This window comes from Fusarium proliferatum (genome assembly GCF_900067095.1).
Source record: "Fusarium proliferatum ET1 genome assembly, contig: FPRO_scaffold006, whole genome shotgun sequence".
NCBI classification, from domain to species: domain Eukaryota; kingdom Fungi; phylum Ascomycota; class Sordariomycetes; order Hypocreales; family Nectriaceae; genus Fusarium; species Fusarium proliferatum.
In genome coordinates, this window is record NW_022194795.1 from 223,165 (window position 1) to 248,453 (window position 25,289).

At 50.6% G+C, this 25,289-nt stretch overlaps 4 protein-coding genes across 4 annotated transcripts; 1 reads left to right on the plus strand and 3 right to left on the minus strand.

The window, feature by feature from the left end:
* Nucleotides 1-787: 787 nt before the first annotated feature.
* On the minus strand, nucleotides 788-3,933 carry FPRO_09150 (uncharacterized protein; the record flags this gene model as incomplete). Its single annotated transcript, XM_031232512.1, has 2 exons — nucleotides 788-2,919; nucleotides 3,855-3,933. The coding sequence occupies 2 exons, from the start codon at nucleotides 3,931-3,933 to the stop codon at nucleotides 788-790; spliced, it is 2,211 nt and encodes a 736-aa protein (XP_031082441.1).
* Nucleotides 3,934-4,282: 349 nt separating this feature from the next.
* Nucleotides 4,283-4,503, plus strand: FPRO_09151 (uncharacterized protein; the record flags this gene model as incomplete). The annotated part of the gene is made up of 2 exons (XM_031232513.1): nucleotides 4,283-4,435; nucleotides 4,468-4,503. The coding sequence occupies 2 exons, from the start codon at nucleotides 4,283-4,285 to the stop codon at nucleotides 4,501-4,503; spliced, it is 189 nt and encodes a 62-aa protein (XP_031082442.1).
* Nucleotides 4,504-14,289: 9,786 nt separating this feature from the next.
* FPRO_09152 (uncharacterized protein) lies at nucleotides 14,290-17,297 on the minus strand (the record flags this gene model as incomplete). The annotated part of the gene is made up of 2 exons (XM_031232514.1): nucleotides 14,290-16,771; nucleotides 16,822-17,297. 2 exons carry the CDS (start codon nucleotides 17,295-17,297, stop codon nucleotides 14,290-14,292), a joined length of 2,958 nt encoding a protein of 985 aa, XP_031082443.1.
* Nucleotides 17,298-18,960: 1,663 nt separating this feature from the next.
* Nucleotides 18,961-24,740, minus strand: FPRO_09153 (putative AMI1 protein; the record flags this gene model as incomplete). The annotated part of the gene is made up of 3 exons (XM_031232515.1): nucleotides 18,961-19,091; nucleotides 19,148-24,206; nucleotides 24,270-24,740. 3 exons carry the CDS (start codon nucleotides 24,738-24,740, stop codon nucleotides 18,961-18,963), a joined length of 5,661 nt encoding a protein of 1,886 aa, XP_031082444.1.
* Between the last annotated feature and the right edge of the window lie 549 nt (nucleotides 24,741-25,289).

Consider the following 25,289-nt stretch of genomic DNA (forward strand, 5'->3'; position numbering starts at 1 on the left):
CAACCGTCAGGCGATTGATAACCGCTATCTCAGAAACGTCAAAGCACCTGATGAAGACGTCAAATGTCGCGGCCACAACACCAAGTGGTCCCGAAGACGGCCCTTCTCTTATGGATACTCAACACGAACCGAGGCTGGAGTAAATAATGATTGGATAAGCAAAGAACGCAAGTCTATTGTGCTAGTTCGCAGAAAAGACTGGTAGTAGTGGCATCGTAGCACCAGAGCAGCGAGCCCATATATACATACGCCCGTATACATATGTACCTGATACTTGTAAGAATAAACAATCTTCAAGGGGGTCGCGCGCATCTTTGAATCCAAAACTTCATAGAAAAGAATAAACGGGTGAATTGATAAACCCCCATGGTCATCCTTCTACCCGACTTTTCTGTCCATCTGCAGACCAATGGCATGTTAAATATCCATTATCCACCAGATTCCAAAAGAGCAAGAGACTGTTTCTTCGGGGGGTATTAAGTCTGCTTTGCTTGTAAGACATCCCCCATCCTCGTCGGCTGTAATGCGTCGTCATCCGACGAAAACAGGGAAAAGGTAGTATACTATGTACATGTTGGAGTGTAAAAGAAAAGAAGCGACAGAAATTCACCAACTCCAAACCATGTAGGCCTAGACCATCATCCATGGCCAGCTTGACCCCAACGCCAATATAGGTGAATGCAAAAGTTATAGGCGTACAAATCCAATGTTGCTCTTATTATCAAAGAAATGGTTGTTTAGTGTTTGTAGGACATTTCAAATGTCGTTCCATCAGTCATTAAGTCGTCTAGTAGCCCGGCTGGCCTGGCATCTTGCCCAACGAGTGTGAGCCAGTGCCCTTCGGGGGTAGATGGTTGTGGCAAAAGATCTTTTTGTTGCCGTTTGCTGTGTTGTCCTTCTTGGTCGCATCAATGAGAAGAGCGGGGTCATCGTAGGACTCCAGCTGGCAGCACTCGACATTCTTCAGCCAGCGGTTATGGATGACGTCCTCGATGCTGATACGCTTTTGCGGATCAGGGTTCAACATCTGTAGCACAAGACGGCGGAGAGCAGGTGGGGACATGCCCACATCGAGGGCGTAGCATTTGGGGTAATCCGTATCAGAGATAGTGGCGTCGGGCTCTGGGTGCTTTCCATACCATGTTTCCCAGCCCTTGACAAGCTTATCATAATGGAGTTCTCCTGGGACAGCGCGGGACCAGATGGCGCCGCCAAAGGTGAGATAAATCATGACAATCGCAGAACTCCACACATCGAGTGATCGAGGGTCGTAGCTTTCCTTCTTGGCGAGGACCTCGGGAGCGATGTAAGGCTCACTTCCACAAATGCCAGGTGAGCAAAGTCGGATCTCGCCGCTCATGTTACGGCCGCATTGTCCACCAGCTTCACGAAGACCGGGGTGAGTACCACAGAAAACTTCCGATACACCAAAATCGGTAATCTTGAGCTTACTGTCCTTGGTGATCAGAAGATTCTCAAGCTTGATGTCACGATGGGCAATGCCATTGGCATGCAAGTAATGGACACCTTGAATAAGCTGCTTGAAGAGACACATGCGGTCCTTCTTCCGGTCATCGCCTTTGAGATGACCCTTGGAGACCAAGCTGAAAAGATCACCTTCCGAGCAATATTCCATGACATGGTTCCATCGCCCGTGATCGGTACATAGGCGGAAAGTCTCGACAATATTGGGGTGATGTAAGCTCTTCGCAATGCTGAACTCTGACTTGATCTTGTTCTCGTAGTCCTGTTGGCTTTCCCGATGCGATTTGCCGCGGAACTCCTTGACGGCGTAGAGCTCTTCTGAGTAACCTTTTCGCATCATGAGGGTAACCTTAGAAGCCGCTCCCTTGCCAAGATGCTTGCCATGACGGCCGAGGAACTTGCGCTGGTATTCGAATTCGTTCTGTAGCTCAGCTACGTCCACAGCGAAATCATCAGGAAGGCTCAAACTCATGCGTCGAGCCTTGGCACCGGTACCGGAGTCTGGTGGTAGAGGCCAGACACTTCGTTCAGGTGGATACATTGTCTCGTCGCCTTCCGCAGGAGGTGGGAGAGGGGTGCTAGGCCGGCTACCGTCATAGCTGCTGGCTCTGCGGGAGTATTCAGGACGCTTATGTCCGGTTCCTCGGCTGGGGTTGTGAGCGCCAACGAAGTTAATTGCTCGGCCACGCAGAGTCAGACCAGTCGATGCACGGTTCTTCTTGAAATCTCCTTGGCTGGGAAGAGACTTGTCAGAGGCACGCTCGCGGTGTGCGGGAGCCATTTCCAATCCATTGTCGCTAGGCGAAGGGGGTGAGTTGGAACGAGTAGTTGCAGAAGAGCGGTTCATGGAGAAACGACGGCGAGCTGCAGCACGTGGTTGGCCATTTGTTTGAGGCTCCGTTGGTGCGGACACGACGGAGGGTGTTGCAGATTCCGAAGGTATGTAATCGTTTTTAACATGGGAATTAGATCGGCGGAAGAAGCTCGACATGGTGCGCTTGAAACTCGAGGTGGAGATGGAACCTCGGGTTGACTGACGGGTGAGAGAACTGCCTGGCTCAGGTTCTGTTGCTCTGGGAGTACTTGGTTCGTAGGTAGTAGGAGGGCGGCTGTTATTTACGGATTGTGATATATATGTTCCTTTGTTGGGGTTGGCCGAGTTGGGGATCGCGATAGGTACAACTCCTGAAGATGTGGCTGAAGCTGTCTGGTAAGACTGCAGATTTTGGAGGTCCTGCAGGTCCTGGCTCTGAAGGGTGAAGTCCTGGGACTGGCGACCACTAATAGGTGTAACGGGTTCGGCGGCGGATTCGCTTCCAGATTCACCACCTTCTTCTAGGACAATTGATTCAGTAAGGTCGGTACTATATTCGCGAGGCGACGATAGGGACTGGAACTGGTTTGGGCGAAAGGTAGAGGATGAGGTACTTTTATCTGTGGCGGGAGCAAGCAAAAAGACGTCAGCAGGCAGGGATGACTTGATCTTGATGTTGGAGAAGTTGCAGTTGCAGGGTTCGGGTTGACATGGGACAAGGCTAGGGGAACCAGGGATCAACCGGGGGGTGCATGAGGCAGAAATAGAATGGAACGTGAGTTGTGAGTAAGAGGCAACAAGAACGAGTGATCATGCAGCAAAACAAATAAACTGGACCGAGACCCCCAAAGTGTGCCAAGGCTCAGCAAATGTCATGAATTTATAAAGTCTGGGCTCAGCCCAACAAGGCACAGCGAAGGGGAAGTGACTGTGACAAGTGACAAGTGACAGTGACAGTGACATTGACGGAATTATAATGGGGAAACGGTGATGGAAATAAACAAATGGCGAATGTCCGAAGAAACCCAACCTTCTGGTTGCATTCATCCAATTGCCGCTTTTTGCTTTGTACTTTTTATTTTGCCCTTTGCCTTTGCTTTCTCAGCAAATAACAAAGTAGAAAAAGTGCAAGCCCACTGACAAAAGCCGTCGCTCAAAGCCGATCTGATTCAGCCAAGTCTAGCTTCAGTTGCAGGTCCCACGTTTATCGCGTCACTACTCAGCTTGCAGCTTGGTCCGCGGCGCAGGGCCCACGGAGATGGAGAGACTTCTCGCTTCCGGTGGACGTGGGAATGACGAAATGAATGCGAGAAGACAACAGCGGAGAAACAATCAAGTGAAGTGAAATGAAACGAGTTGCTGCTCATCAAAGAGAAACCCAAGACATGAACACGAGGGGGGAAATAGAAACAGGAATAGGCTTGACTTGAAACGGGCGAATGGATGGGCAATGCTTGCCCAGATGGGTTTGGGGTGAGGATAGAAAGAGGCAAATCAAGGAGAGAAACAGTTGATTACAGAGACAAACAACAGTAAGAGAATTGTATGTCCATACCTGTGACGAGGGTGGAGGGTCCCTGTGGTTGGTGCTGGTGGGGTGCTACCATGGCCCTTGGGGCCGAGAGTGCCGCCATAATGCCCATCTTTTTCGAAGTCCGGTGCTGAGAAATAGCGAGATTGAGCCTTGAGGGCGCTTCTGCTGTTTTATCTCGGACGGGGCTTGCAGTGAATGGCGACGGTGTCAAATAGAGGGGTACAGAGCTTCGGTGTACAGGCGGCGCCTAAAGTACAGAGCAGGTGCTGTCGCTTGGGGGAGGGCAGCTGGTCACTAACAGAAGCGAGGGACCAAGAGCTGTAAGTCAGAGCCACACACCCATCCAAGGATTGGGGTCAGTTGAGTGATGGGGACGGTTCAGCGACTAGAGTGCTGTGTTGTGCTTCTGTCGCTGGGCAAATGGCGTTTGTGGTTGGTTCGTCGGCAAAATGCGAGAAACGCTTGACGGCACTACCGAATCGTTGCGGCGAAATGGTATCCAAGATTTGCGATCTTGGCAGAACACTTTGACCCAGAGGAATAGCCACGAGGTTGCTGTAGAATACCGTGATCAAGACAAAGGTGTTGCGTTCAAGCGTATGGTGGGTTTTTCTCAAAAGCTGACAACTGATAGATTGTAATGGTGGATTATGCCGGGGCCTTTGACTGAGTTGATCAAGATCTCGTGCCCGTGTAAGCCTAGAACGGATGCTTGTCGACTGTCGATGTGGTTCAAACGGGGTTCGGTGTCCGTTTGTCGGTCTTCAATTGAACATTGACTATTCTCTATTGTCTTCAACCACGTTGTTGTTCGTTGTATGATCTCTCACGATTGTTGGATGGGATGCTAGAGAAACCACATGGGACGTCGACTTGGTCGTAGGAGGATATGAAGACGTGGAGGGGGCGGCATCAAAAGTAGTAGCCGGGTGATTATGACCGTGACAGTGAAGCAAAAGAGCAGCACGATCGACAAGTTTTTGTTTTCCCTTTGAAGGATATATGAATAAGGGAAAGAAAGATGTTTAAATAAAAGCTAATAAAGGAGAGAGAAAGCTGAAGTAAGGAGACAAGCAGGGAAAAAAAGCGCGCAGCTTGTCTTTTGTGTCCGTACAAGTTATGAAGCTGCTACACTATTACTTACTCGGTGCAGTCGATCAAATTCGGTCCCTTCACCAGTCGCCAGTCTATCCCCAGCCCACCAGAGCCAAACCGAACTAAGGAACCCTCCACTCTTTCTTGGGCAAAGCTTCAAGGTGGATCACAGACCACAACTCGACGTGGGGAACATGGACAAGGGTCAGGATATGGATGTGGATGGGCCATGGGGAGGGGCGTGCGCATACTCTCATTCTCACACTCTCGCTTTCTCGTCCGAGTGCTGAAGCGATATGCATGTACAGTATCGAATGTACGTACAGATAGATACACAAAGCCAAAGCCAAAACCCTTGACTGATTCTGTATGGGATGCAATGATTGACATGCAGGTAACTCTGCTTGGGTTGGGGTAGAGAAAAATGGTTCATGTGTGTGTGAGTGGGGGGTAAGGTATTTGTTTTTGGAGATCGGGATACGGAGAAAGAGGCCGAGAATTGATATCGTTGAGTTATCCAGATCATCAACTGTTTGCTTCATCAAGAGGACAGCAGCAATCAACAATAATTAAGCGTCCTCTGGTTTATTAATCCCGTCCATGGAACCCTTGGATAGATAAACGAAACTTGACTGGTCCATTTTGCTCCGTCGGATAGTAAAGTACGTACATATAAGCACAGTGCGTGATTTATCTACTAAAAATCCACATCTTATGCGACCCAGTGGGTGACTTGAATCGCCTTTTACCCATAAAGATACAGCCCAGTTATCTAGGGGGTGCGGCGAGAGTGCGGAATTCTGCAACAACGTAGGTACAAGACCAGATAGCAAAGGCAATTCTTCTGATGGACAGCCCGAAATATTAACAAAGGCTACGGGAATTCCCAGTTTGGAGATCACAGGCCAACTTAAAGCTATGCCATAATTCCAGCAGTGGTAAAGTAGGAGGCGGCGACACGGAAATTATGCGTGGGTGAGCCGTGGAAAAAGCTTGGCTAACTGTCTTTCCCTTCACGATGACCGAAGTGCCCCAATTTTCCAGGTTCTGTCTCTGCATCTGCATTACATTACTGAGGTCCAGTGCTCCTGAGTCGGCCCTGGCCCTGGCACTGGATTAGATGCCAAAAACAAACTCATCAGAAAGCCTCTGAGCTTAGGCTGATAACTTACATCAGTATTTTTGTCACCGAGTTTAGTGATCTCAAAGTTTTCTCGTCTAGCCTGCCCTGCCCTGAGCCTCTTGTTTACAGTACCTGATCCATTTGATGACAACAGCTGCCTTTTGGGTTCTAGAGCCGCAGTGCCTCGACCATACAGCAAGCAGCAGCGGAAGACCTAATAATAGTTTATTTTGATGTTTCTTCTGGCTTCTGAAGAAACACAGGTGCGCAACTGCTCTCCTGAATCTTCGAGACAACTGGAAGCTCCCACTAATCAAATGACGATGCAGGCGCCATCAAATCAATGTTGTACGGTACCTGCTGAGAAGCCTCGGCGAGCAATTCGGCCAGTTTTCTGTGTTCTCCCATTGGTCCGCTCACCTTGACCCGGCCTCTCTTTCCCCATCTGGGGTCCCTTGGAGTGAGCGGTTCGCTGTCCTGGCTCTAGAGTGAAAGTGCAAGTGCGACAGCCACTGACCAATTACCTGCATCGGCTCCACCGCCAACCAAATCTGGTGTAAGCGCAATCGTCTCGAGTGCCAAAATCTTCAAACATCATGAATAAGTGCAAAAGCATCATGAACTTGCCCTTGAGCAATGAACTGAGCTATTACAACCACTTTGTTGCATCTTGAACATTGCCAAAACCAGTCACCAAATTTTCTGTCTCGCAATCTTGTTTGTTGAGATCCTGTCTCGTCATCTCAGTTTAACCTAACCCCATGCAATTCCAGAGCAACAATCTGCCCGAGACCCTGTTACAGCCAAGACTTTTCAAAAAGCGATCGTGACGCTGCACAACGGGACTCATAATCTTCCAGCTCCTCAAATAATCCAGTTACATCATCGAGAATTCAATCAGGAACAGCGGTCAATTCCACGGTGAATACTCGTGTCTCGTGCTCAATGCTCGCCCTTTGTGACGATCTTCCACGTATCATGGATCTCCACATGAAGCATTCGTGTTTCTGCCATCAGCAAATCATTAGGGTTACCGTCTCCTGAACAAGGCGCAAGCAGTCAATAATCCCGCGCCTCTCCCCAGCCCTGTCTCGCCCGGCCTCGAAAGGGAACGAATCTGGCGTCAGCAACTGGCGGTGCAATGGCTGAATGCCATGTCAAGTTTCTCCTTCAACCCCTTGCGGCATGTCAGCGAGCTCGCGTGCCTTTGAGCCAATTTCAGCCATCATTCAAAGCCAATTTAGCTGACCGACTTGGACCACTGCATTGTTACCAAAAAAAAAAGCCCCACGCAAGCCGCGGTTTTATGTTCCAGGGGTTTGCACAAGAGGCAAGGTATTTTGGATAAAACTAGCCTATGATTTGAGGAAGTTATGATGGCCTAATGAAGAGTATAACCCACGATTGTATTCAAGTTATGCTCTCCTAGGACACTCAATTGAAGGATAATGGGATTCTATGGGGTACCGACCACGGACAAAACCTGCACCACTAGTTAGTACCCGCTCTGTCGCCTCGCCTGAGTCGACGGAGAGCATGAAACGGAGCCTGGGAATTTTAATTATAGGTCTCTCGGTCCTCTATAGCCGGCTGCACTGCTACCACTCAGGGCAAGGGCAGCATCGAAATCCACCAGGATAAGCGCCTCAAGCCGTTGATTGGAATTGCTCGGGAGAGACGGCAGTTCTCATCAAGAGCAGAAAGGCCAGCATTTTCCACGGAGCCGGAATTGAGTGTGACTAGGTAATCAACAACCCTCAACTTCGACCTCGACTGCATTTGCATGCAAATCATGAGTCTTGCCATGGTGCCGGATCTTGGCTAGGATTGGTCACTTCGACATCCAAGAGCCGCAATCAGACATATCCTTTCATCCGCAACACCACGGTTGTCGAAATCAGCCCAGTTTCTGCCTACTGTTGCGGCTCTGATATCGGACATTGGACGGCGCTTATCCGGTCAACATGCCTCCGATCATGCGAAAATCCCGGTTCGCTATCCGGAGCTATCTCATCTGAAGTTTTAGACCAACATATCTTCAGTTGTCTTCTCTCGATCTCAGAAGCTGCGATCAGTGCCATTGCCTCCGGTTTGTTTTCAATCTGCCGACAGTGATCGCCTTCATTTCGTCAATCCTGTATGCAGTACCCCCTGTTCAACTTCGCAAGAGACGCGCACGCAAGGTGCTGCTGTGTAGCCGGACGACGAATGTCCTTTGACACAGATCTGCGTATGCGCGTCCTTCTCCGTCAAAGCTCTCGCTGCATTGCGATTGCGCCTCAAAGTGACGCACAAGTAAGACAAGTTGCGCGGCGGTTTGAGATTATTCAAAGTAAGCTTGAATTCTAACTCATACCTGTCACGCCTGATCGGCGTTGATAGACATAACAAGCGGCATTTACGTTTCCTTATGTGCAACGCAAATCGCATGGGATTTGATTAAGCGCAAATTGGATTTCGGGAAGCCCCCTGGTGTGACAAAGTGTCGGTCTGTGTCTCTGTGATCCCTCTAAGTACGGTTTAACCAGAAATAATAAGGAAGGTTCTCCAGGCATTTGACCTGAACATATAATAAAAACAGGAAATGATGGTCATCAAAATTTCCACATATTCGCGAACCAAGGGGGCGCAGAGGTCGCACCGCAAATCTGGCTTCAGAACAAGGATATCTGCACTGTCTGGCATTTTAAGTCCCTTGTCGCCAAGGCCGTCAATGTCTCCCTCTGTTCTGGCAGCCCTCCCGACACTGAGATCTTGACCACCGCAGCGAATCAAGGGACCTTTCTAGGGCTGCCTAGCTCGCCTTCAATCACAACTCATAGTTGGTGGAATTCTGTCCCGCCCTTCACGACCTCAGGAAGGCTATGACTCTATCGTCGTATTCACACGCGCCTGCAGCGGCTGTTATTTCGAGGTTGAATAATCTCGTGGTTTTATAAACCCGGAAGCGCCTACTAAAGGTCGCGAGCTCCTCCAAAACCGGTCCGGTGCGGGATCTCCATTCCACGCCCACCCCAGGCCACACCATTCAAGCCATCTTTCTCGCCTCTGCATGACAGGGATGGCTGACACGGGTACGAGTGCGTCATATGCGCCCCGGAGAGACAAGGAAGTGGAGTTAATCCCTGGATCTCCCGTGGCACGGTCCCCTGTCTCTTGTGTCTCTAACACACTCTCGATCGCTCATTGGACACTGGATATTGTTAATCCTGTCTTGGCCGTAGGTTATCCGCGTGTAAGAAACAAAGTCTTGTACACGTTGAGTTACAACTCACGATCGACGGTCGTTTCTAATTCAAACTGAGTTTCTGTCGGCCCGTGCCCGATGGCAGTGCTGATAATTGCGATGCCTTGACGGACTCGAACTAAGGTCTTGGTATTCAGGTTTAATGCTGATCAGGGGCCAAGGTTCAATTGTGAGGCTGTCAAGTCGAGTTCTCGAACTTCACCACCGGCAAATAATCTCACCCTGACTCAAACACGGCATTTAGATTGTCTTGAGTCTATGGTTCACTGGCAATTTGGGCCACTGCACCGGAGGTACTTGGCGGACGGACGCTGCTACATCGTCCGTGGGTTAAGTTTAATTCTACCTTAATTCTGCCTTCACCGTAGCCTTAATGGTGATCTGCCGAACGTGCTTTGCAAATCACTTTTACTTTTTGGCAAGGGTCGATCATCAAGCCCAAAGAGTCGATTGCTTCAAGATGCCAAGCAAAGCATTTTTACAAGGGTCTTGATGAATTGGGCAAGAGGGCTCTGATCAGATACTGATGCCTGACCAACAGAAACTTCATCAAGCGGTACCTCACCACCAGCTCATCGAGTGACAAACACTGAAGACCATGCTGAAGCATGCTGTTACACGTGGTTCTTAACCTCTACGTCAGGTATGAATCCCGTCATCATGAGAATCGATCCCAGACACTTACCGACACGTGAGGGTACTCAAGCTGAAGGCACAATCCACCTCATATCAGCTGAAATTATAGGATTTGGAAGTTGTTCTAGGCGCAAAGACGTCAGTTGTGAGCACGCAATACTTACAAACGACACCATGGCACAAGAAATTAAAGCACAGCGACAAACCTCAAGTGCTCTCTCTATGCTCAGTTACTACATTCCCAAGATATGAAGTGGCTCTCTCCAGCATTGACTCCGCTGCTATCATTGTCACACATGCCGATATCCCAGAAACTTGCATATACATCTGAGCTAACGAACAGTAGTCTGCATCAACAAGCCGGCTTTTACTTCGTGACTTTTATAGCCGGTCTCAAGGTCCTACGAATGGTCATTTGTACCGCAATCCAGGCTCGTCGACAAAGATTCTTCTGTCCTATCGGGGTACTCTCATAATGGATGCGGGACCTAGTCAAGGACCTCCAGATTCATCCATGAATTTGTCATGCCATACAGGCAGGAGGGACGCCAAGAAGCTCCATTTGAACAAACGTCAACGGGAACGACAATTACCTGATCACGGCGTTGAAGTCCGAGAGAGGTTGCGTTCTTGGCCCTGTTGGCCCGCAAATATCTGTTTATTGGACTTCGAAACAGAAAGGTTTGCATCGCGCATCAAACAGTGGCGGATAAGACTTGCATGAGTCCATGGATTATCACGTCGATTGGCTTGAACATCGCAACACCCTCAAGATAGCTAAGCCCAAATAGTCTAATAAGGCACCTTCAAGATCTAAGCAAATGCCGGATCTTGCCACACCTTTTCGATCTCTCTCTTTGGGTCGAGACGTACTACACCTAGGACGGTAAAGACCAAGTCAATTTCAGCCCTTGCTGTTGATGATACACAAAAGTCAAAAGAAAGCTTAGGTACGGCTCGCATCTGAAAAGTGAAGCCGAAACAGTTACTGATAGCGCGTGGTCCGAAGTTAGATCCAGTTGAGATAACTGTGCCAGCTACGACCAGGAGGGAGTGTGCATCCGTGGCCAATGTCGGTCCGCCCGTGGTTAGCCTACACGACGCTATCGTCGTTCAATTTGACGTTGGATCTGTCGACCTGTCGACGCGGCGTCTCGCTGCCGGGTGACAACTGCAGGGCCCTAGACATCCCACGCTGATGCACTGGACCTGGCGTTGTTTCGATGCCTTGCATACATTGAGCTCTCACGTTTTTTCGGAGCACAAACAGGTATGACATTGTCGCTCAGCCCTGTGACACTCCCTTGATGCCAGACCAGCTCGAAGACGCCAAAGAGGTGCAACCAAAGAAACAACGCCCTTGTCAGATCAATTGTGAACCCTCAGGCCATGATCATTCACGTTGTCCAGGTGCAGACATGAAATGCTCCTCTTGTTTGGTCAATTGCTTGGCGAAAGCTGCCATGCTAACGCCCACGATGTTCCAGACTCGAGACCCGCTGCAGGTGCAAGACCTGACACGTACAAGGCCAGGGCATAACGAGAGGACATATGCATCAGCACTGTACTGTTTGTATGGATGAGGACGGTAGTTACGGTGCGACAGAAACAGGCTCCGCTTGAGAGTTGACGAGGGACAGAAAATGCCTCACTACAACAAACCCAACTTAGCCAAGCCAAGCAAGCTAACAAGGCACATTGAACGGCTTTCAGCGGATAACTTTTATTTACTTGCCTGAGTTGGTAAGTGGCTCCATTGGACTGAATCCAACAGTCTGGAAACACGAGCTCCATCCATCACAACTCAATTGCTTGCCTGTACTACAACCTAGTTACCTATTGATGGATAGAAGGAATCAACAGCAACATCAGCCATGGCTTGTTCAGGCCATGGTGGCGTCATTCGTCTCGGCATATAGAGCATCATCCTTTCCTTGATGGGTTCAGCTTTTCTTGAATTGTCTCTTGGAATAAGCGCACCTGTTGTTTGTCAATGCCATGCCATGCTTCGGTACGGCAGAGCGAGCGAGCGAGTCTCATCAAGACACACCAATTACGTATCATGATGAGACGTGGAGTCGCGGTTACAGTCCAGTACCTACAGAACTGCAACATGACATTTAAACTCAAGGAAGCTATTTCGATCCGGGTTACGGCGTCAGTCTCAATGACGAGTGACAGTTGCAGACACTGCACAAGGCATGTCACCAGGTGTTGCCGTTTTAACCTACTTGTCGGTTAGGTTGCTGAGATGAGGGGTGAGATGATGCTATCGAGCTTCTCCCCCTCAGTCTCTCGGCGTCCAAAGCCAACCACGGGATTGGTCAATTCAAGGATCGCCGAGCATCTGACAAAGGCTATGTATCACGGTCTGGCTGGTCTGGGTATTTTTACTCTTTCCATGCATCTTTTCTAGACCCCATTTGGCGCCGGCTTGGCCGCGCAACTCAACTGACCACAAGCTTTTTAACAAGCTTACCATTTGCACTGTAACTTAACTGGCGAGGGGTTCCCATGGCCAAGAAAGACAGTGCAATACCTACTATTTTAGACGAGGGGAAACAAGCTCTTTTCTCAACGCAGCAACGTGCATTCTCAGCGGCACAGCTCGTCGCTCGAACCTTGGCTTTTCTTGGCCCCGTGGTCTCGCCTAAGAAACACACAAAGTTGTTGAGACAGGCACCGGCACCACGCCCAAAGCTTCAAACTCAGCTGAGAAGCTATCTTCTGTGTCCGTACTACGAGGATAACTGTGGATGAGGAGCAAGCCACTTCCGTTTTCCCCCGCCATGTACCCCATATTCTTGGCGGAGACGTCTGCTTTAAGTCCAACGAAGATCCTGGGGGACCAGACTAAAACTACCTAATGGTAATGGAGCCTGCCACATGGTTCTTTGCTTTGCGTTGGGTATCACCAAATTCATCTGCATCTGGGGTGCATCGGTGGCGGGCAAGTAAGACTCAAATCGGCCATTGCGCACCCTTTACAGAGCGTAGATGGTGCTACACAGTATAATTTCACGAAGCCATGAGCTGAGTTTAGCTGAGGAGACCCAATCATCAGGAAAATCGCATTCTGCCCTTGCTCGATACTTTCTGTCGCATAACATCCTTCACACCAACTTGAGTTAATGATGAAGCAGCAGACGGGACCTTGACTGTCACTTTCTCCCGCTTGTCCGTTCTCGAGAATCGGGGATATAGGTAGGCTGTTTGGGTGTTGAGCTGCTACCTTCCAGGCTGGTTACAGGTTACAGTGAGCACTGGACGTCATTTCTTTGTGCTTACTCTGCCGTTGTGATGTACACAAGGGCACATGAAACACTCGCTCGGTACGAAGACGAGCAAGTTCAGAACTGTCGTCGCCTGGTATCTGACACTTGTGCTGCTGCCGAGTGGTGGCAAAGTGAATGCAACAATGAGAATCAGGCATGACATGACCATGCTGTCCAGTTGGCCTGTTTGACACATACAACTTGGCCCCCGGAACCCGACACAACGTAATACATGCTGCATTCAACTCCTTCCAACACCTCCATCTCGGCGTTGCGGAACTTTCACGATCTCTGTCTTGCATTTGCCTTTGTGGTTTATCTGTCAAGGGGTGTCTCTTGCAATGGAATGTCTTCCCGAGATCGTCCACGACTCAACTGCTTTGTGACTAACACGTGGGGGCTTCACGACGATAATCACCCGGCGAAATGACCATATGAGAATATTCTCTCCCGAGTGCAGTAACAATGCTGTTGTCTGCTTGTCTTTATGGAATGGTTTCGAGAAATCCTAAGCCGGTTAGTGATGCATGTGAGTGTCAAAGATGCCGTTAGCCGGGCCGAAAGCATCGCGACGAGGGCGTTTAATCAGTATACTTTGTAGTCTGTCCCCATTTCGAAAGCATTGAGGGTTGCTTTGAAGTCAAGGCAAGCTGCTGTCGGACAAATCAATGCTCCCAAAGAATTATCCAGCCGTTTGTCGTTCTGTTTGGCGAGCTGAGGGGTGTCAACCCGGGGCTCCCCTGTGGGAATGCTCGCTTTTCAGCATGTTCAAGCACCATTCATTCATGAGCTGGATCGACGGCTCAAGACAAGTAAAGTTCATCTGATGACACTCGCAATCGAATGGCAGATACGGCTATCTCGATGTACAGTATAGGCTGCGTGTAATCACTGCTCAATTCCTAAGGTATATCTGATGTAGCACCTATAACCAAGTTCTCATCCACCGTCCAGCAACGCCGATCCAATAATAATTATAAAAAGGCAAGTTCCATGAAGGAAGCTTGCTCCATCAGAGACCTCTAGTCATCCCCAACCTGCAGTCCAGAACGCCTGGTTTCCTCTCCCTTTCTTTGTTTGTTACTTGACTTCCTGTGCAGTGGGCTGTACAGGGTCATTGATTTCCATATCTAACGGTTCGTTATCCATCCATCCAGAAAAGTCGTCGTCGTCGTCTGCTGCTGCTGCTGGAGGGAGAGATTTTGCCTCTATAGGATTGGCTGACTTTTCATCTTCTTGCACAAGTGAGGATTCGTTGGTGATCACCGAGGGAGGGTGAGATGTTCCGCTGTCTGTCACTGTCTGCTCATCACTTGAAGCCCACACTTGATGGTTTGAAGGATCATCACCCGATGGTGTAGCAGGCTGAGAGTCCTCTGGGGCGGCAACGACGAATACATTCTGTCCATTGTCCGGCTCAGGTGCGTGGCTCTGTCTGCGCCGTCCGCGAGAAGGTAAGGGAGGACGGTGTTCGCCATGCTTCTCATTCTCATGCTCATGCTCAGGATGATTTTCGTGGTGAGTCTCAAGAGACTCTACTGAATTGTGTCCAGGAACTGGCTTCCTCGTAGGAACGCTCGTCGGGGGTGCTATCCGCGTCATGCCATTTGTAGGCTTGGGGAGAGGTGTTCCTGGAGGAGGTAGTGGTTGACCTCTTCCCATGGGCTGACTGAGATCAAGATGGCTTGCTTGCTCTGCCTGTCTGCGTGCTTCCTTGTGTCGTTGATAAGCGTTCCAGCCCCATTGTTTGGCTTGCAATGCTGCATTTGAAACAGCCGCCAGCGTAGTCTGTCTCTGTAATGGATTATTCTGATGATCTCGGGAACCATCACTTAAGTCCGCCTCCTCCTCTACTTGAACAGGGACCTCTGGATGCTCACGGCGTGTAAAGAAACTCCTTCCCAGTGACCCTGTCTGGCTCTTGATGGACTCTTTCAAGGAGGCAGCAGAGGAACCTGGTCTTTCATCGGTGTGAGATGAACCAGTCGACGAGGTCGTGTTACGGCGGCCTATGGCAACTGGGGTCTTCTGAGTGTCTTCCGGTACGTCATTGTTGAGGGCTTCGTTTGCTGATGAGGAAGAGCGTGAAGATCGGGTTGACCGTTGGGAAGCAGACGATGACTCCAAAGGCGCATCTGAAATCTGAGGGGGTTTGGGGGAGGCGTCGTGTGAGCGGGAGTGCAAAGCCGCCATGTAATTAGTAGCATGATCAGGCGGTGATGTCGATGGCTTGAAAATATCAGCGTGAGCGGCATCAGTACCCACGATAGGCTGTAGGGACGTCTTGGAGATCTTGGGCTTCAACACTGGGCTTGCCCCCGGTCCCTTAGAGTCGACACTGGTTGATGAAGCAGAAGCAGAAGCAGAAGCCTGAGGGTTGGTGCCTGTCCTGCTAAGTCTGCGCCCAAAGAGACCTGTTGGCGGCGGTGTTGCTTCCATGACTGGGACTGTCTGGCTCTTTTCCAGAGGTTTTGTCTCCTCTGTTAAATCCGGGGTTCCATCAAGATGGCTGACAGCTGCCACATCTCCTGCTGCAGCAACTATACTTTCAGCATCACTAGTGGGAACCGTGGCGTCATCTCCTTCAAAGATACCGCCTCGCCACTGCTTGTGCTCCGTCTTGAAGAAGGGCATATCGTCCCAGAATGGCAATACGACTGTTTCTGCAATGACTTCCTTGATACGATTCTCAATCTGTCGAAGGATGACTGTATAAGTGATTTGTCTCGCACTAACGATGGGCTCGATATCCATTTCCATCTTGGGCATGCTTTGAAAAGTTACCCAGACTCGGTTGCTCGGTGGCGGTTTGATCTTGAACAGCATATGACCCTCAGCTCTCTTGAGAACAGCTGCGAGGACAAGGTTGACTTCCCGTGCTTTAAATCTAGCGCCGAGGTCGATCTTTGCCGTGGCGGCGATTTCAATACGAGCATTTCCTGAGTATTTGACGTCGGCTTCAACGACACATTCTCCCTCAACTGTCAGATCCTTGAGTTTGAAGTTCGTAAAGTAAGGTGCTGCCGAGCCGGTGTCAATTCCGTTAATGGTAATATGAGTAAGAAATGAAGGTCGCTTAACGCGAGAGATCTTTTTAGTGAGCTTCTCACGGATGAAGGCCTCGATATCCTTCGTCTGGTTGATACCTAGGAAGACTCTCCCAAGCAATGCATTCAGCCATCTCGAATGGATGTTCTCTTCCGTAGAGTGAAGCTTCTGGACCAGCGAGATGATATTCTTAACATCGAAATGCAATGGCTTCGGCACTTGGCCATCCACCCCAAAACTCTGCTCTTGGTTTTTGAGCAGGGCAAAGTAGAAATCTTCTTTGGCTGAACAGTTTTCAGAGAACAGGAAGAAAGGTTTAGAAACAGGGCTGTCAGAAGTGAGTTCAGTACCAGCCTGTTTTCGGGACAGTCGGATCGCATTTCGCTTGATGAAGAGTTCGCCTTCAGGAGTGACATCACCGCCTGAGTATATACTGATTTCGTGGTATGCCAGGGAAACAACATGTCGAACTTCAACCTGTTCTTCGTCGTCAAACAACATAAGATGGCCATGTCTGGACAAAGGTCAGTAAAGGGATGTGGGGTGTGGATAAGCTGTACAAACCTCAAAACCACATAGAAAACGTTGCCCGCATTCTTGGGCCGTTGACTCGTACTGTTGCTGTTGTTGTCTAGAGGTCCTGGTGTGGGCTTCCTCTCGAATATGCTCCGGTACATGGTCTGATAGACACTGGGACTCGAAGGAGCCACGGTCGTAGATCCCACGGGTGTTGACCGTTCAATAGGCTTCGCATTGATCCCCATAGGCGTGTACTCTCTGCACACAGCGAAGAAGCCGGCGGCTACGTCGAGGTCGTTCTCGTGCGCGCGGTTGTCTTTCTTGTGCGACCGCTTAGCGGCCTCGAGGGCGGTTGTATCATCGTCCTTGTCGACGATGGGGCTGTATTTCGGTTCGTTCGCGGTGTCGTCGACGATGGGAGAGGTATAGAATATGAACGCCAGCACAGACACTATGGCCAGCGGTATAAAGGTCAAACCGCCGAGGACGTATGCTATAAGCAGAGACTTGAAGGTGGCCATGGCTCCGAATTCCGGAGCCACAAAGGCTCTCTCAAGGGAGCTTTGTGCGCAGGAGGGGCACTATACTACACCCTAGGCTATAGCTAGAGGATACAGCGAGAAGGACGCATCGGATGGAGTGGAAAAGACCAAGGTCGATCAGGTACTGAAGGGAGAAAAAGGTAGTTGACGATGCGAGATCTTGGTTGGGGGAGACGGAATGATTATACGCGGAGTTAGTTGATAGGCTGGCACTTTCAAGTGAGTGTATGTAAGTGACACCGCTAGAGGCTAGAGGTACCATGCCATACCAACCATAGGTACCTTGGGAAGGTCGGGTCGGGTGAGGTAAGGCTAAGGTACCTCGAGCTTACGGGCTACATACGTCATGTGATGAATCCACTGGCTGACAGGCCTCCCCCGCTGTTCGCGACTAGGACAAGGTACCTTGTAAAGGCCAATATTCACGGAGACAGCGGCAAAAGAATGAAGGAGCTTCAGCGGGTCTCACTGGAAAATGCAGTGATCAGTCACTAATATTCTCATCCGATGATTATATGCAGTAAGTAAATATCTCAGGCACCGTACATCGTGAGAGGTGCAGTTCTCTGACGTACAGCAAGATCCTTGATTTGGCAAAACTACTAACGTAGATGATCGCCGTAGAAGCACTAATTCTTCGATGGGAATGGGCTGAAATACGTACCGCACTAACAACCATGAAAGTCGAGGCCGTTTCTGCTGGGACCTGAAACTCAAATCCAGTGGAGGCATCACAAGGTCTCTCTCGTCTCTTGTCTCTGGGTGGAGGCTGCTACATATGACCACTCTCAACTGAAATCTGTCCTCAGCCTCGTTTAACAAACGCAAACAGCCCATAAAGTCACACTTTATGGCTTAAAGGACAACGTTGGGCTGTCTAGAACCACTAAGCGAATCACTTGCTCTCGAGGTCGTCACTAGTCGAAATGAACAGAAATATAGTAGACAGGCAGACCTCACATCGCCATCAACAATCAGTCTAATACGAAAGTCTCATTCAGTCATCAATACCCCTCGCCTAGAAACTCTCCAAGCACATCGCGTCTATACGCAAGCTCCTTCTTCTCTTTTGACCACAGCCTCGAGAACATTACATGAATCAATACTTCTCAGGTAAGCTGCGTTATACTAGACAACACCTGGACAGTAGACAAGACAAAAACTCCTGTAGGTTCCTTCCCAGCTTCCCATGCGCTGATCCGATTGAGAGAGGTCTGCTCAAACAAATAATGTGTTGGCTAAAATGCAGTGTGGTGTGGTGTGTTGATGTTTTTTTTTTGGTGTTTTTCCGTCTCCGTCGATACTACACTAGATCGGCAGATCCAATTGTGGTTGGGTGGTTGGTTGGCTGCAATGGCGTTTGCAGAACAGTATTATAAGAAACAAAGACAAAGTAGGAAAGTTTGACAGGTCGTAGCCGGTGTTTGGCTGTAGTAAGGTGATTATAGTCTTTTGGTCGCAGTGCTCCTGGGTTCATTGTCAAGGACGCGCAGCAAAAAAGTCAAGAAAATCATAAGTCTCGTGAAAGTCCGTGAAGGATGTCGATCGTAACAGTTGGTGTTTGCCATACAACAGTGTATTGCTCGAAATGGTGTTCTACAGGTAATGGAATAAATGTGTAGGTGAATGAGTCTGCATGTGCTTAAACTCGAGAGCGTAGAGAAGACATAGTAGTATGAGAGTGTGTAAGTCCTGGGTGAGAGTGCGTGTGAGTGCTGTTGCCATGACGGCCTCGCTTGGAGAAATGGTGCAGAGTTCCGACATCATGTTTGCCTGGATGATTGTTAGTATATGTACTCTCTCTCGTTCTTGCTACCACTTGAACCTACCATCGCAGCATGCTCGGACATTCTCGAGACGGTCAGCTTCCCTATCCTGCCGCTCGATGATCTCCCTCACATCCTCGGCACTGTCGTGGGCCTCGCTAGCTTCATAAATGTTAACGTTATGGGCACTACCACGGCCGCGGCGACTTGTGAGCGTGCCAGACAGCTGGCTTCCCTTCCAATAGCCACTCAATTTGCTCAGCGTTCCAGTGGGGCGCTGTGGCTGAGCCTTGGGTGTCAGAGTTGGAATGTTCATAGACATACCAACTGCAGGCGACTCATTACGGGTTGTTCGAGAGTTATAGGACGACAGAGAAGGAGGTGCTCCAGGTCGTGTCCCGTTAGCCGCGCGCTGTCCAAACTGGGGGTTGAATTCATCAACATCCTCTCGAGTGAAGTTCTCCGCCATGTCCTCGACATTAGCTTGTTCATTGTTGGTACGGAGAAGCAGGTACGAAAGCGAGTTGAACCAGGTCTCGTGTCGTTGTCCAGTAGCGCAAGTGAACTTGATGGTTCGGCCAGGAGAGATGATGACCAAGCTCTTACGATGGAGTCCAGGAGGACTGGGGTTATCGTCAGTAACGACACGCACAGCCTCGATAGGAACACTCTTGGCCTTGAGCTCAGTGCGACCGGCAGTTGAGGGGTCTCGGTCGCTCCAGTAAAGAGTCCTAGTGTAAGGGTGAACCCAGAAGTAGCGGCGATGTCGGTTCTCCGACATCTCTCCACGACCTGTCTTACGAGTGTACTTCCACAGATACTCGCCGATCATGGTCTGGGTGATAGCCTGGATCATGCGGGGATCAGTGTTGGGTCCGAAGCCGGAGGGATCCATGCCCATCTCGCCAGGGCGCATGTTAAATCGAGTGTCAAGCTCTGAAGCGAACGAGGATACAGAGGACTTCCTAGATGCAGCTGTATGCTTCGATGGCGATTGTCTTCCGAGTTCACCGTAGCTGACAGGGTTTCGGACAGTACGCTGGGTAGGCGTAGCCCGAGCGGTGGACGCTGGTGAGGCGGCCCTGTTCCCTGGGGTGGTTGGCCTTTGCTTAAGCGCCGAAGCAGGCCAAAGAGGTGGTCCCATGTTGTTCTGAGGGCCATGAGACGAGTTGGATCGCGCAGCCTCGATGACTTGGCGGTGGTTCGCAGGCAGAGGAGGAGCATCTTGGACGGATGCTCTGCCACTCCTGGAGCTTCCAGGACGACGGATGGGGCTGGTGTTGAAGACATCGTCAGTGTCACGTTCGTGCTGGCTTGGAGTCTCGAACATCTCCTGTGATCGCCGAATTCGGACCGTGCCTGAGGTGCCAGTGGTTCCAGGAGTTCCAATGCTGGCCATCGACAGGCTCTTCTGATGGCTGAAGGCAGACTGGGCACGAGCCTTGAACATGGCGTCAATGACATCAGCTGTAAGAGATGTCTGCGCACCTTGATCGTTCATGATAACTACAGGCTTGTCGAAAGGTCGCTCCGAGTCCGGAGTGGCAGGCTCAGGAGTATCACTAGGAGATTGACCGTTCTCATCCTCAACCATGAGAGGCGATGACCCTTGATCAATGCCGCGCTGGTTCTCAGGTGTTCTTGGCACATCCTGCTCCATGAAAGGTGACTTCATATCGCGGGGCAGAATGAATCCGTCTCTCTTGGGGGTTCGGGGAGAGACAGGGAAGGTTTCGATAGACTCGATGTTGGAGAATCCAAAAGCAGGCAGCGTAGGTGTCTTGTGGACAGGACTGACAGGCTCGACACCTTCGGTCGCAATATCGGACATTACGAGAGTAGGAGGCAGAGGAAGAGGCTCAAGTACAGGCTCGACGTTCTCAGAGGTGATACCAGACAAAGCCAGAGATGGGGCAGGCTCAGATACAGGCTCAACATTCTGTGTAGACAGACCAGAAAACACGAGGGTAGTAGGGGTGGGAGGAAGCTCCTCACGAGGCTCACAACCCTCGGCATAGATGGAAGACAGGTTGAGAGATGGCTTAGGAGCCACCTTCTCTGGCTCGCTGATGGGCTCGACGGATTGAATAGTAATGGAAGAGAGGGCCAGATCGGGGGGAGGGAGATCAGTGGGCTCGATATATTCTCCCTGGATGGCAGAGATAGTCAGCTCAGGAGCCGACTCGATGACTGGCTCGACCTGTTCACCATGAATGGTTGAGATGGTGAGTTCAGGGATGACAGGCACTTGAACCGGCTCAGCGATGGGCTCGACTACCTCACCCACAATGTTAGACATAGCAAGCTCGGGTGCCTTGCTAGCGACAGGCTCAACATTCTCTCCTTGGATAGCAGAGAAACTCAGAGCAGGAGCTGGAGGCAGAGAAGGAGCGACAACAGCAGGGATAACAACCTCGGTCTCAGGTTGCGCAACTGGCGCAACATGCTCGCTTCGGATGGTGGACATGAGAAGCTCAGGAGCAGGGACAACGGGCTCAGAAATGGGCTCAATGTTCTCTCCCCTAATGTTGGAGATGCTAAGCTCGGGGTTCTTGGGGGCGACAGGCTCAACGTGCTCGCCAATGATGGAGGACATTGACAGAGCTGGAGGTGGTGGCATGAACATGACAGGCTCCACAGGTGGCTCGGCAATCGGATCAACAATCTCAGTTGAGATGGAGGAGAGGCTCAGGGCTGGAGCTGGAATCTCAGGCTCTACGATAGGCTCAACTTGCTCAGTGGCAAAAGTAGTCATGGACAGATCAGGCGGGGGCACCTCAGGCTCGGCCTTGGGCTCGAGGCTATGAGCCATAATGCCAGACAAGCTGAGAGCTGGAGGCAGAACGACAGGCTCAGCGAGAGGCTCAAGGTCTTGAGAAATGATTGAGGTCATTGTCAGGTCAGGAACAGGGCTTCCGGGCTCAGACACGGGCTCAACGCTCTGGTTAGAGAGGGCTGTGAAAGTCAATGCCGGGGGAATTGGAACCACTTCAGGCTCCAAAACGGGCTCAACCTCCTCAGACTCGATCGAGGACATAGTCAAGTTGGGGGGCAGGATCCGTAGCATAGATGGAGGAGCTGGGAACAGAGCCAAGTTCTTCTCCATGTCGGGGTCATGCTGAGCGCCAGCGTCACTGTAGGTCATAGAAACTGGCCTGGAGTCAGCGAGACTGTCATATGCCCAAGAGGGAATACGACGGTCACGATCGCCAGATGGTCCAATTGAGGAATGCATGGAAGCACGTCGGATCGCTGCCACGACACTAACAGGTGACTCAGCAAAGTGTTCATCTCCATCATCCGTCATGGCACCAGTGGTAGACATCTGTGACGTTCCAAGGCCAGAAAGTCTAGGAACAATCTTGACAGGCTCAGTCATCATACCACTGTCAACCATGATGACCTTAGGCATGGGAGGTACCGCAGGTCGTGGTGATGATCCCCGGCGAATAGAACCAGGAGTCATAGAGCGAGCGCGCATGCGACTGGGTGTACCAGGACCTGCTGAATCGTCGTCACTACCGCCGAAATCTTGCAGCTCGGCAAACAGGCTCTGTCCTCCGGCCTGAGGTGTTCCCTCCCGACTACTGGCAAAACTGACGGGGCTGCTCTGGAAGTTAGGCTCCTCGCTAACTTGTCTGGAGCGGTTGAAAATGCTACGGCTCATACGGAAACGGCTGCTTCTCTGAGAACCAATGGTGCCAGTTGGCGTCTTGGTATATGAGTAGTCGTCCTCGTCGCCAGAAGTCGATGCAGTGCTATGCAGTGAGTTGCTACTTGCATGACGAGTGAAACCGGCGGGAAGTCGTGGAGCATTCTTCATGCTACCGAAACCTCGGGTCGTACCCTCAGTCTCAGTATCGTCGCTACCCGACATTTCCTCGGCCCCAGTTTGGAAGTCCTCAGTCTCGGTACCACGCTCATTGGCGGTCTCAAATGCTGACTCGCCACCTTCATTAGCGGTTTCGAACTGTTCAGTATCCGTTGGGTGAGAGGTCTCGATACTAGGGAGGATAGTCTGGGTGCTGTTGCTGAGAGAAGACCTGGAGATCATTGGCGAGACCGAGGCGCGAGGAGAAACATCATGCTGGTCCTCCCACTCGCCGTCGTCGGTGATAACCTCTTGTCTGCTGGAGCGGAACGATCCAAGCAGACGGGGAGGCTTCTTGAATTCCTTAGACTCCTTGACACGAGACTTTCGGTGGGGCTTGTGTTCACCCGCATCGCTTCGTGCTTTCTCGAGATCATCGCGAAGATCCTGAATGATACGTCGAAGCTCAAGCTTTTCAGTCTTCTCACGGTGAAGCAGACCTCGTTGACTCTGGATGGTTCGCTGAGCATGGGAAAGAGATGACTTCATAGTCTCGGTCTCAAGCATGGCATGGCGGGGAGTACCCTTGATAGGGGACACTGGCGGCGAATGCTCTGGAGTGAGATGGTCGGCGGATGATTCAAGATCATCGTCGCTGGCGCGGATGCTGGGCTCCAGTTCTGTGACGGTGCGTCGCTGAGATGCGAAGGCCCTGGCGAGCTCCTGGTTCTGTCCAGTAAGGTCGTCGATTCGGCGTTGCATGGCAGCACGCTCGCCCTCTGCCATGGCAATATTGCGCTTGACAGTACCAAGCTCAATATCGTGTTGCTTGACGGCAGCAGCATGTTGGTCAATCAATCGTGCGTGGTGCACCTTGACCTCATCAAGTTCTCGCTGAATAGTCACTTTTTCCGTCTTGATGACATTGAGAGACTGAGTGAGTTTCTTTTCACGATCCAAAGCTTCCTTGTGTTGAGCAGTGAGCTCTTGCAACTTGGTCTCGAGATTCCAGTTCTCCTCCTTATATCGATTCTCGCTCTCATCGAGGGATTTGAAGCGTTGCTGGAAACCCTCTGCTTCAAGCTCGAGTCGTGCCTTTTCGGCTTTCAGATCCTTATTCTCCTCGTCTCGCTCGGCGAGCACACCTTGCAGATTGCGAACTTGCGCGATGAGAGAAGTACTAATTTCGGCGGCGAATTCGATGTCGTGAACTCGGTTTGAGGGCTGGTTGCGAATCTTGCGATTAGGCACGGTCAACTTCGTAGGCGACCCTGTTGCTTGGCTCTCGAACTTGGAAGGGCTCACGGATCGCTAGAAATAATGTCAGTCAACTGCAAAAATGGGCGTGCTGCTAGCAATGCGAAAGCGACATACTCTACCACCCTTGTTCTCGGGCGCGAAAGGTGAATTGGGGTTGACCTCATTGCTGGGAACTCTTTGCTTGGGCAATAAATTCCGGGCGGACTCCCGAGTTAATGTGTTAAACTCCTTCTCGATGCCAACCATTCGCTCACGAAGCTCTTGTGACAGTTCCTCCTCGTTGTTCACCTTCTCAATCTCCTTAAGTTGTTCGGTGAGTTGTTTGCGCTGGAGAACCAAGGCATTACCCAGTTTTCCCGCCTCCTCAAGGCGACGCTCGGTCTCTTGCAAATGAGCAGCGAGCGCTCGCTTCGCGGATTCTGGGGAAGCAGGGCCGGTCACGAAAAAATCATGATCGTAGTTCGAATACCGGTGCTGAGCCGGCACAGGCGCGGGCGCAGGCGGCGTTGTTGTGATAAAAGGGTCATATTGCGCTGCGCCGGGAGCGGGCAAGCTTGGCTTGTCGGAAGCCAGTGAAGAAGCCATGATTGCAGAGCAAAAGTGGCCCTCTTCCGAAGAGGGCAAGGAAAACTTCCTCAATCACGCCTTGAAACCATCAAGATACGCAGACGGACGACGTAACAGGCCCGTCGCAGGGGTGATGGCTCTGTGTTTGTGGTGTGTTGAGAGTTTCGAGCGTGTTGTGCTGGCTAAATGGAGCTGGGTCGTGTTTGTTGTTGAAAGACGGGGTACAGCACCTGTTAAAGTACCGGTACCGTAATAGATAGACAGACCAGTCAGATTGCAGCAATGCCACCTGCAGGGAGAGTGCGTAAGATTGGAGCTAAGGTACTGGCTGTGCTGTAAGAGAGCAGACCCGGCTGCGAGAAAAAATAAAGACAATTCCCACAGAAAAAAACCAAAAGAAGATATTATGGAAGAAAGTAGTGCAAGTGAAAGTGAAAGGCGATTAGAACCGTAACAGAAAAATGAGCTTTCAGTAGTAAAGAGAGAGTTCAGAGAATGAGTGTAATGCAGCGCAAACGTGAGGAACCTCGAAATGTCGGTCGGTCGTCGAGAGAAAATGCGATTGGA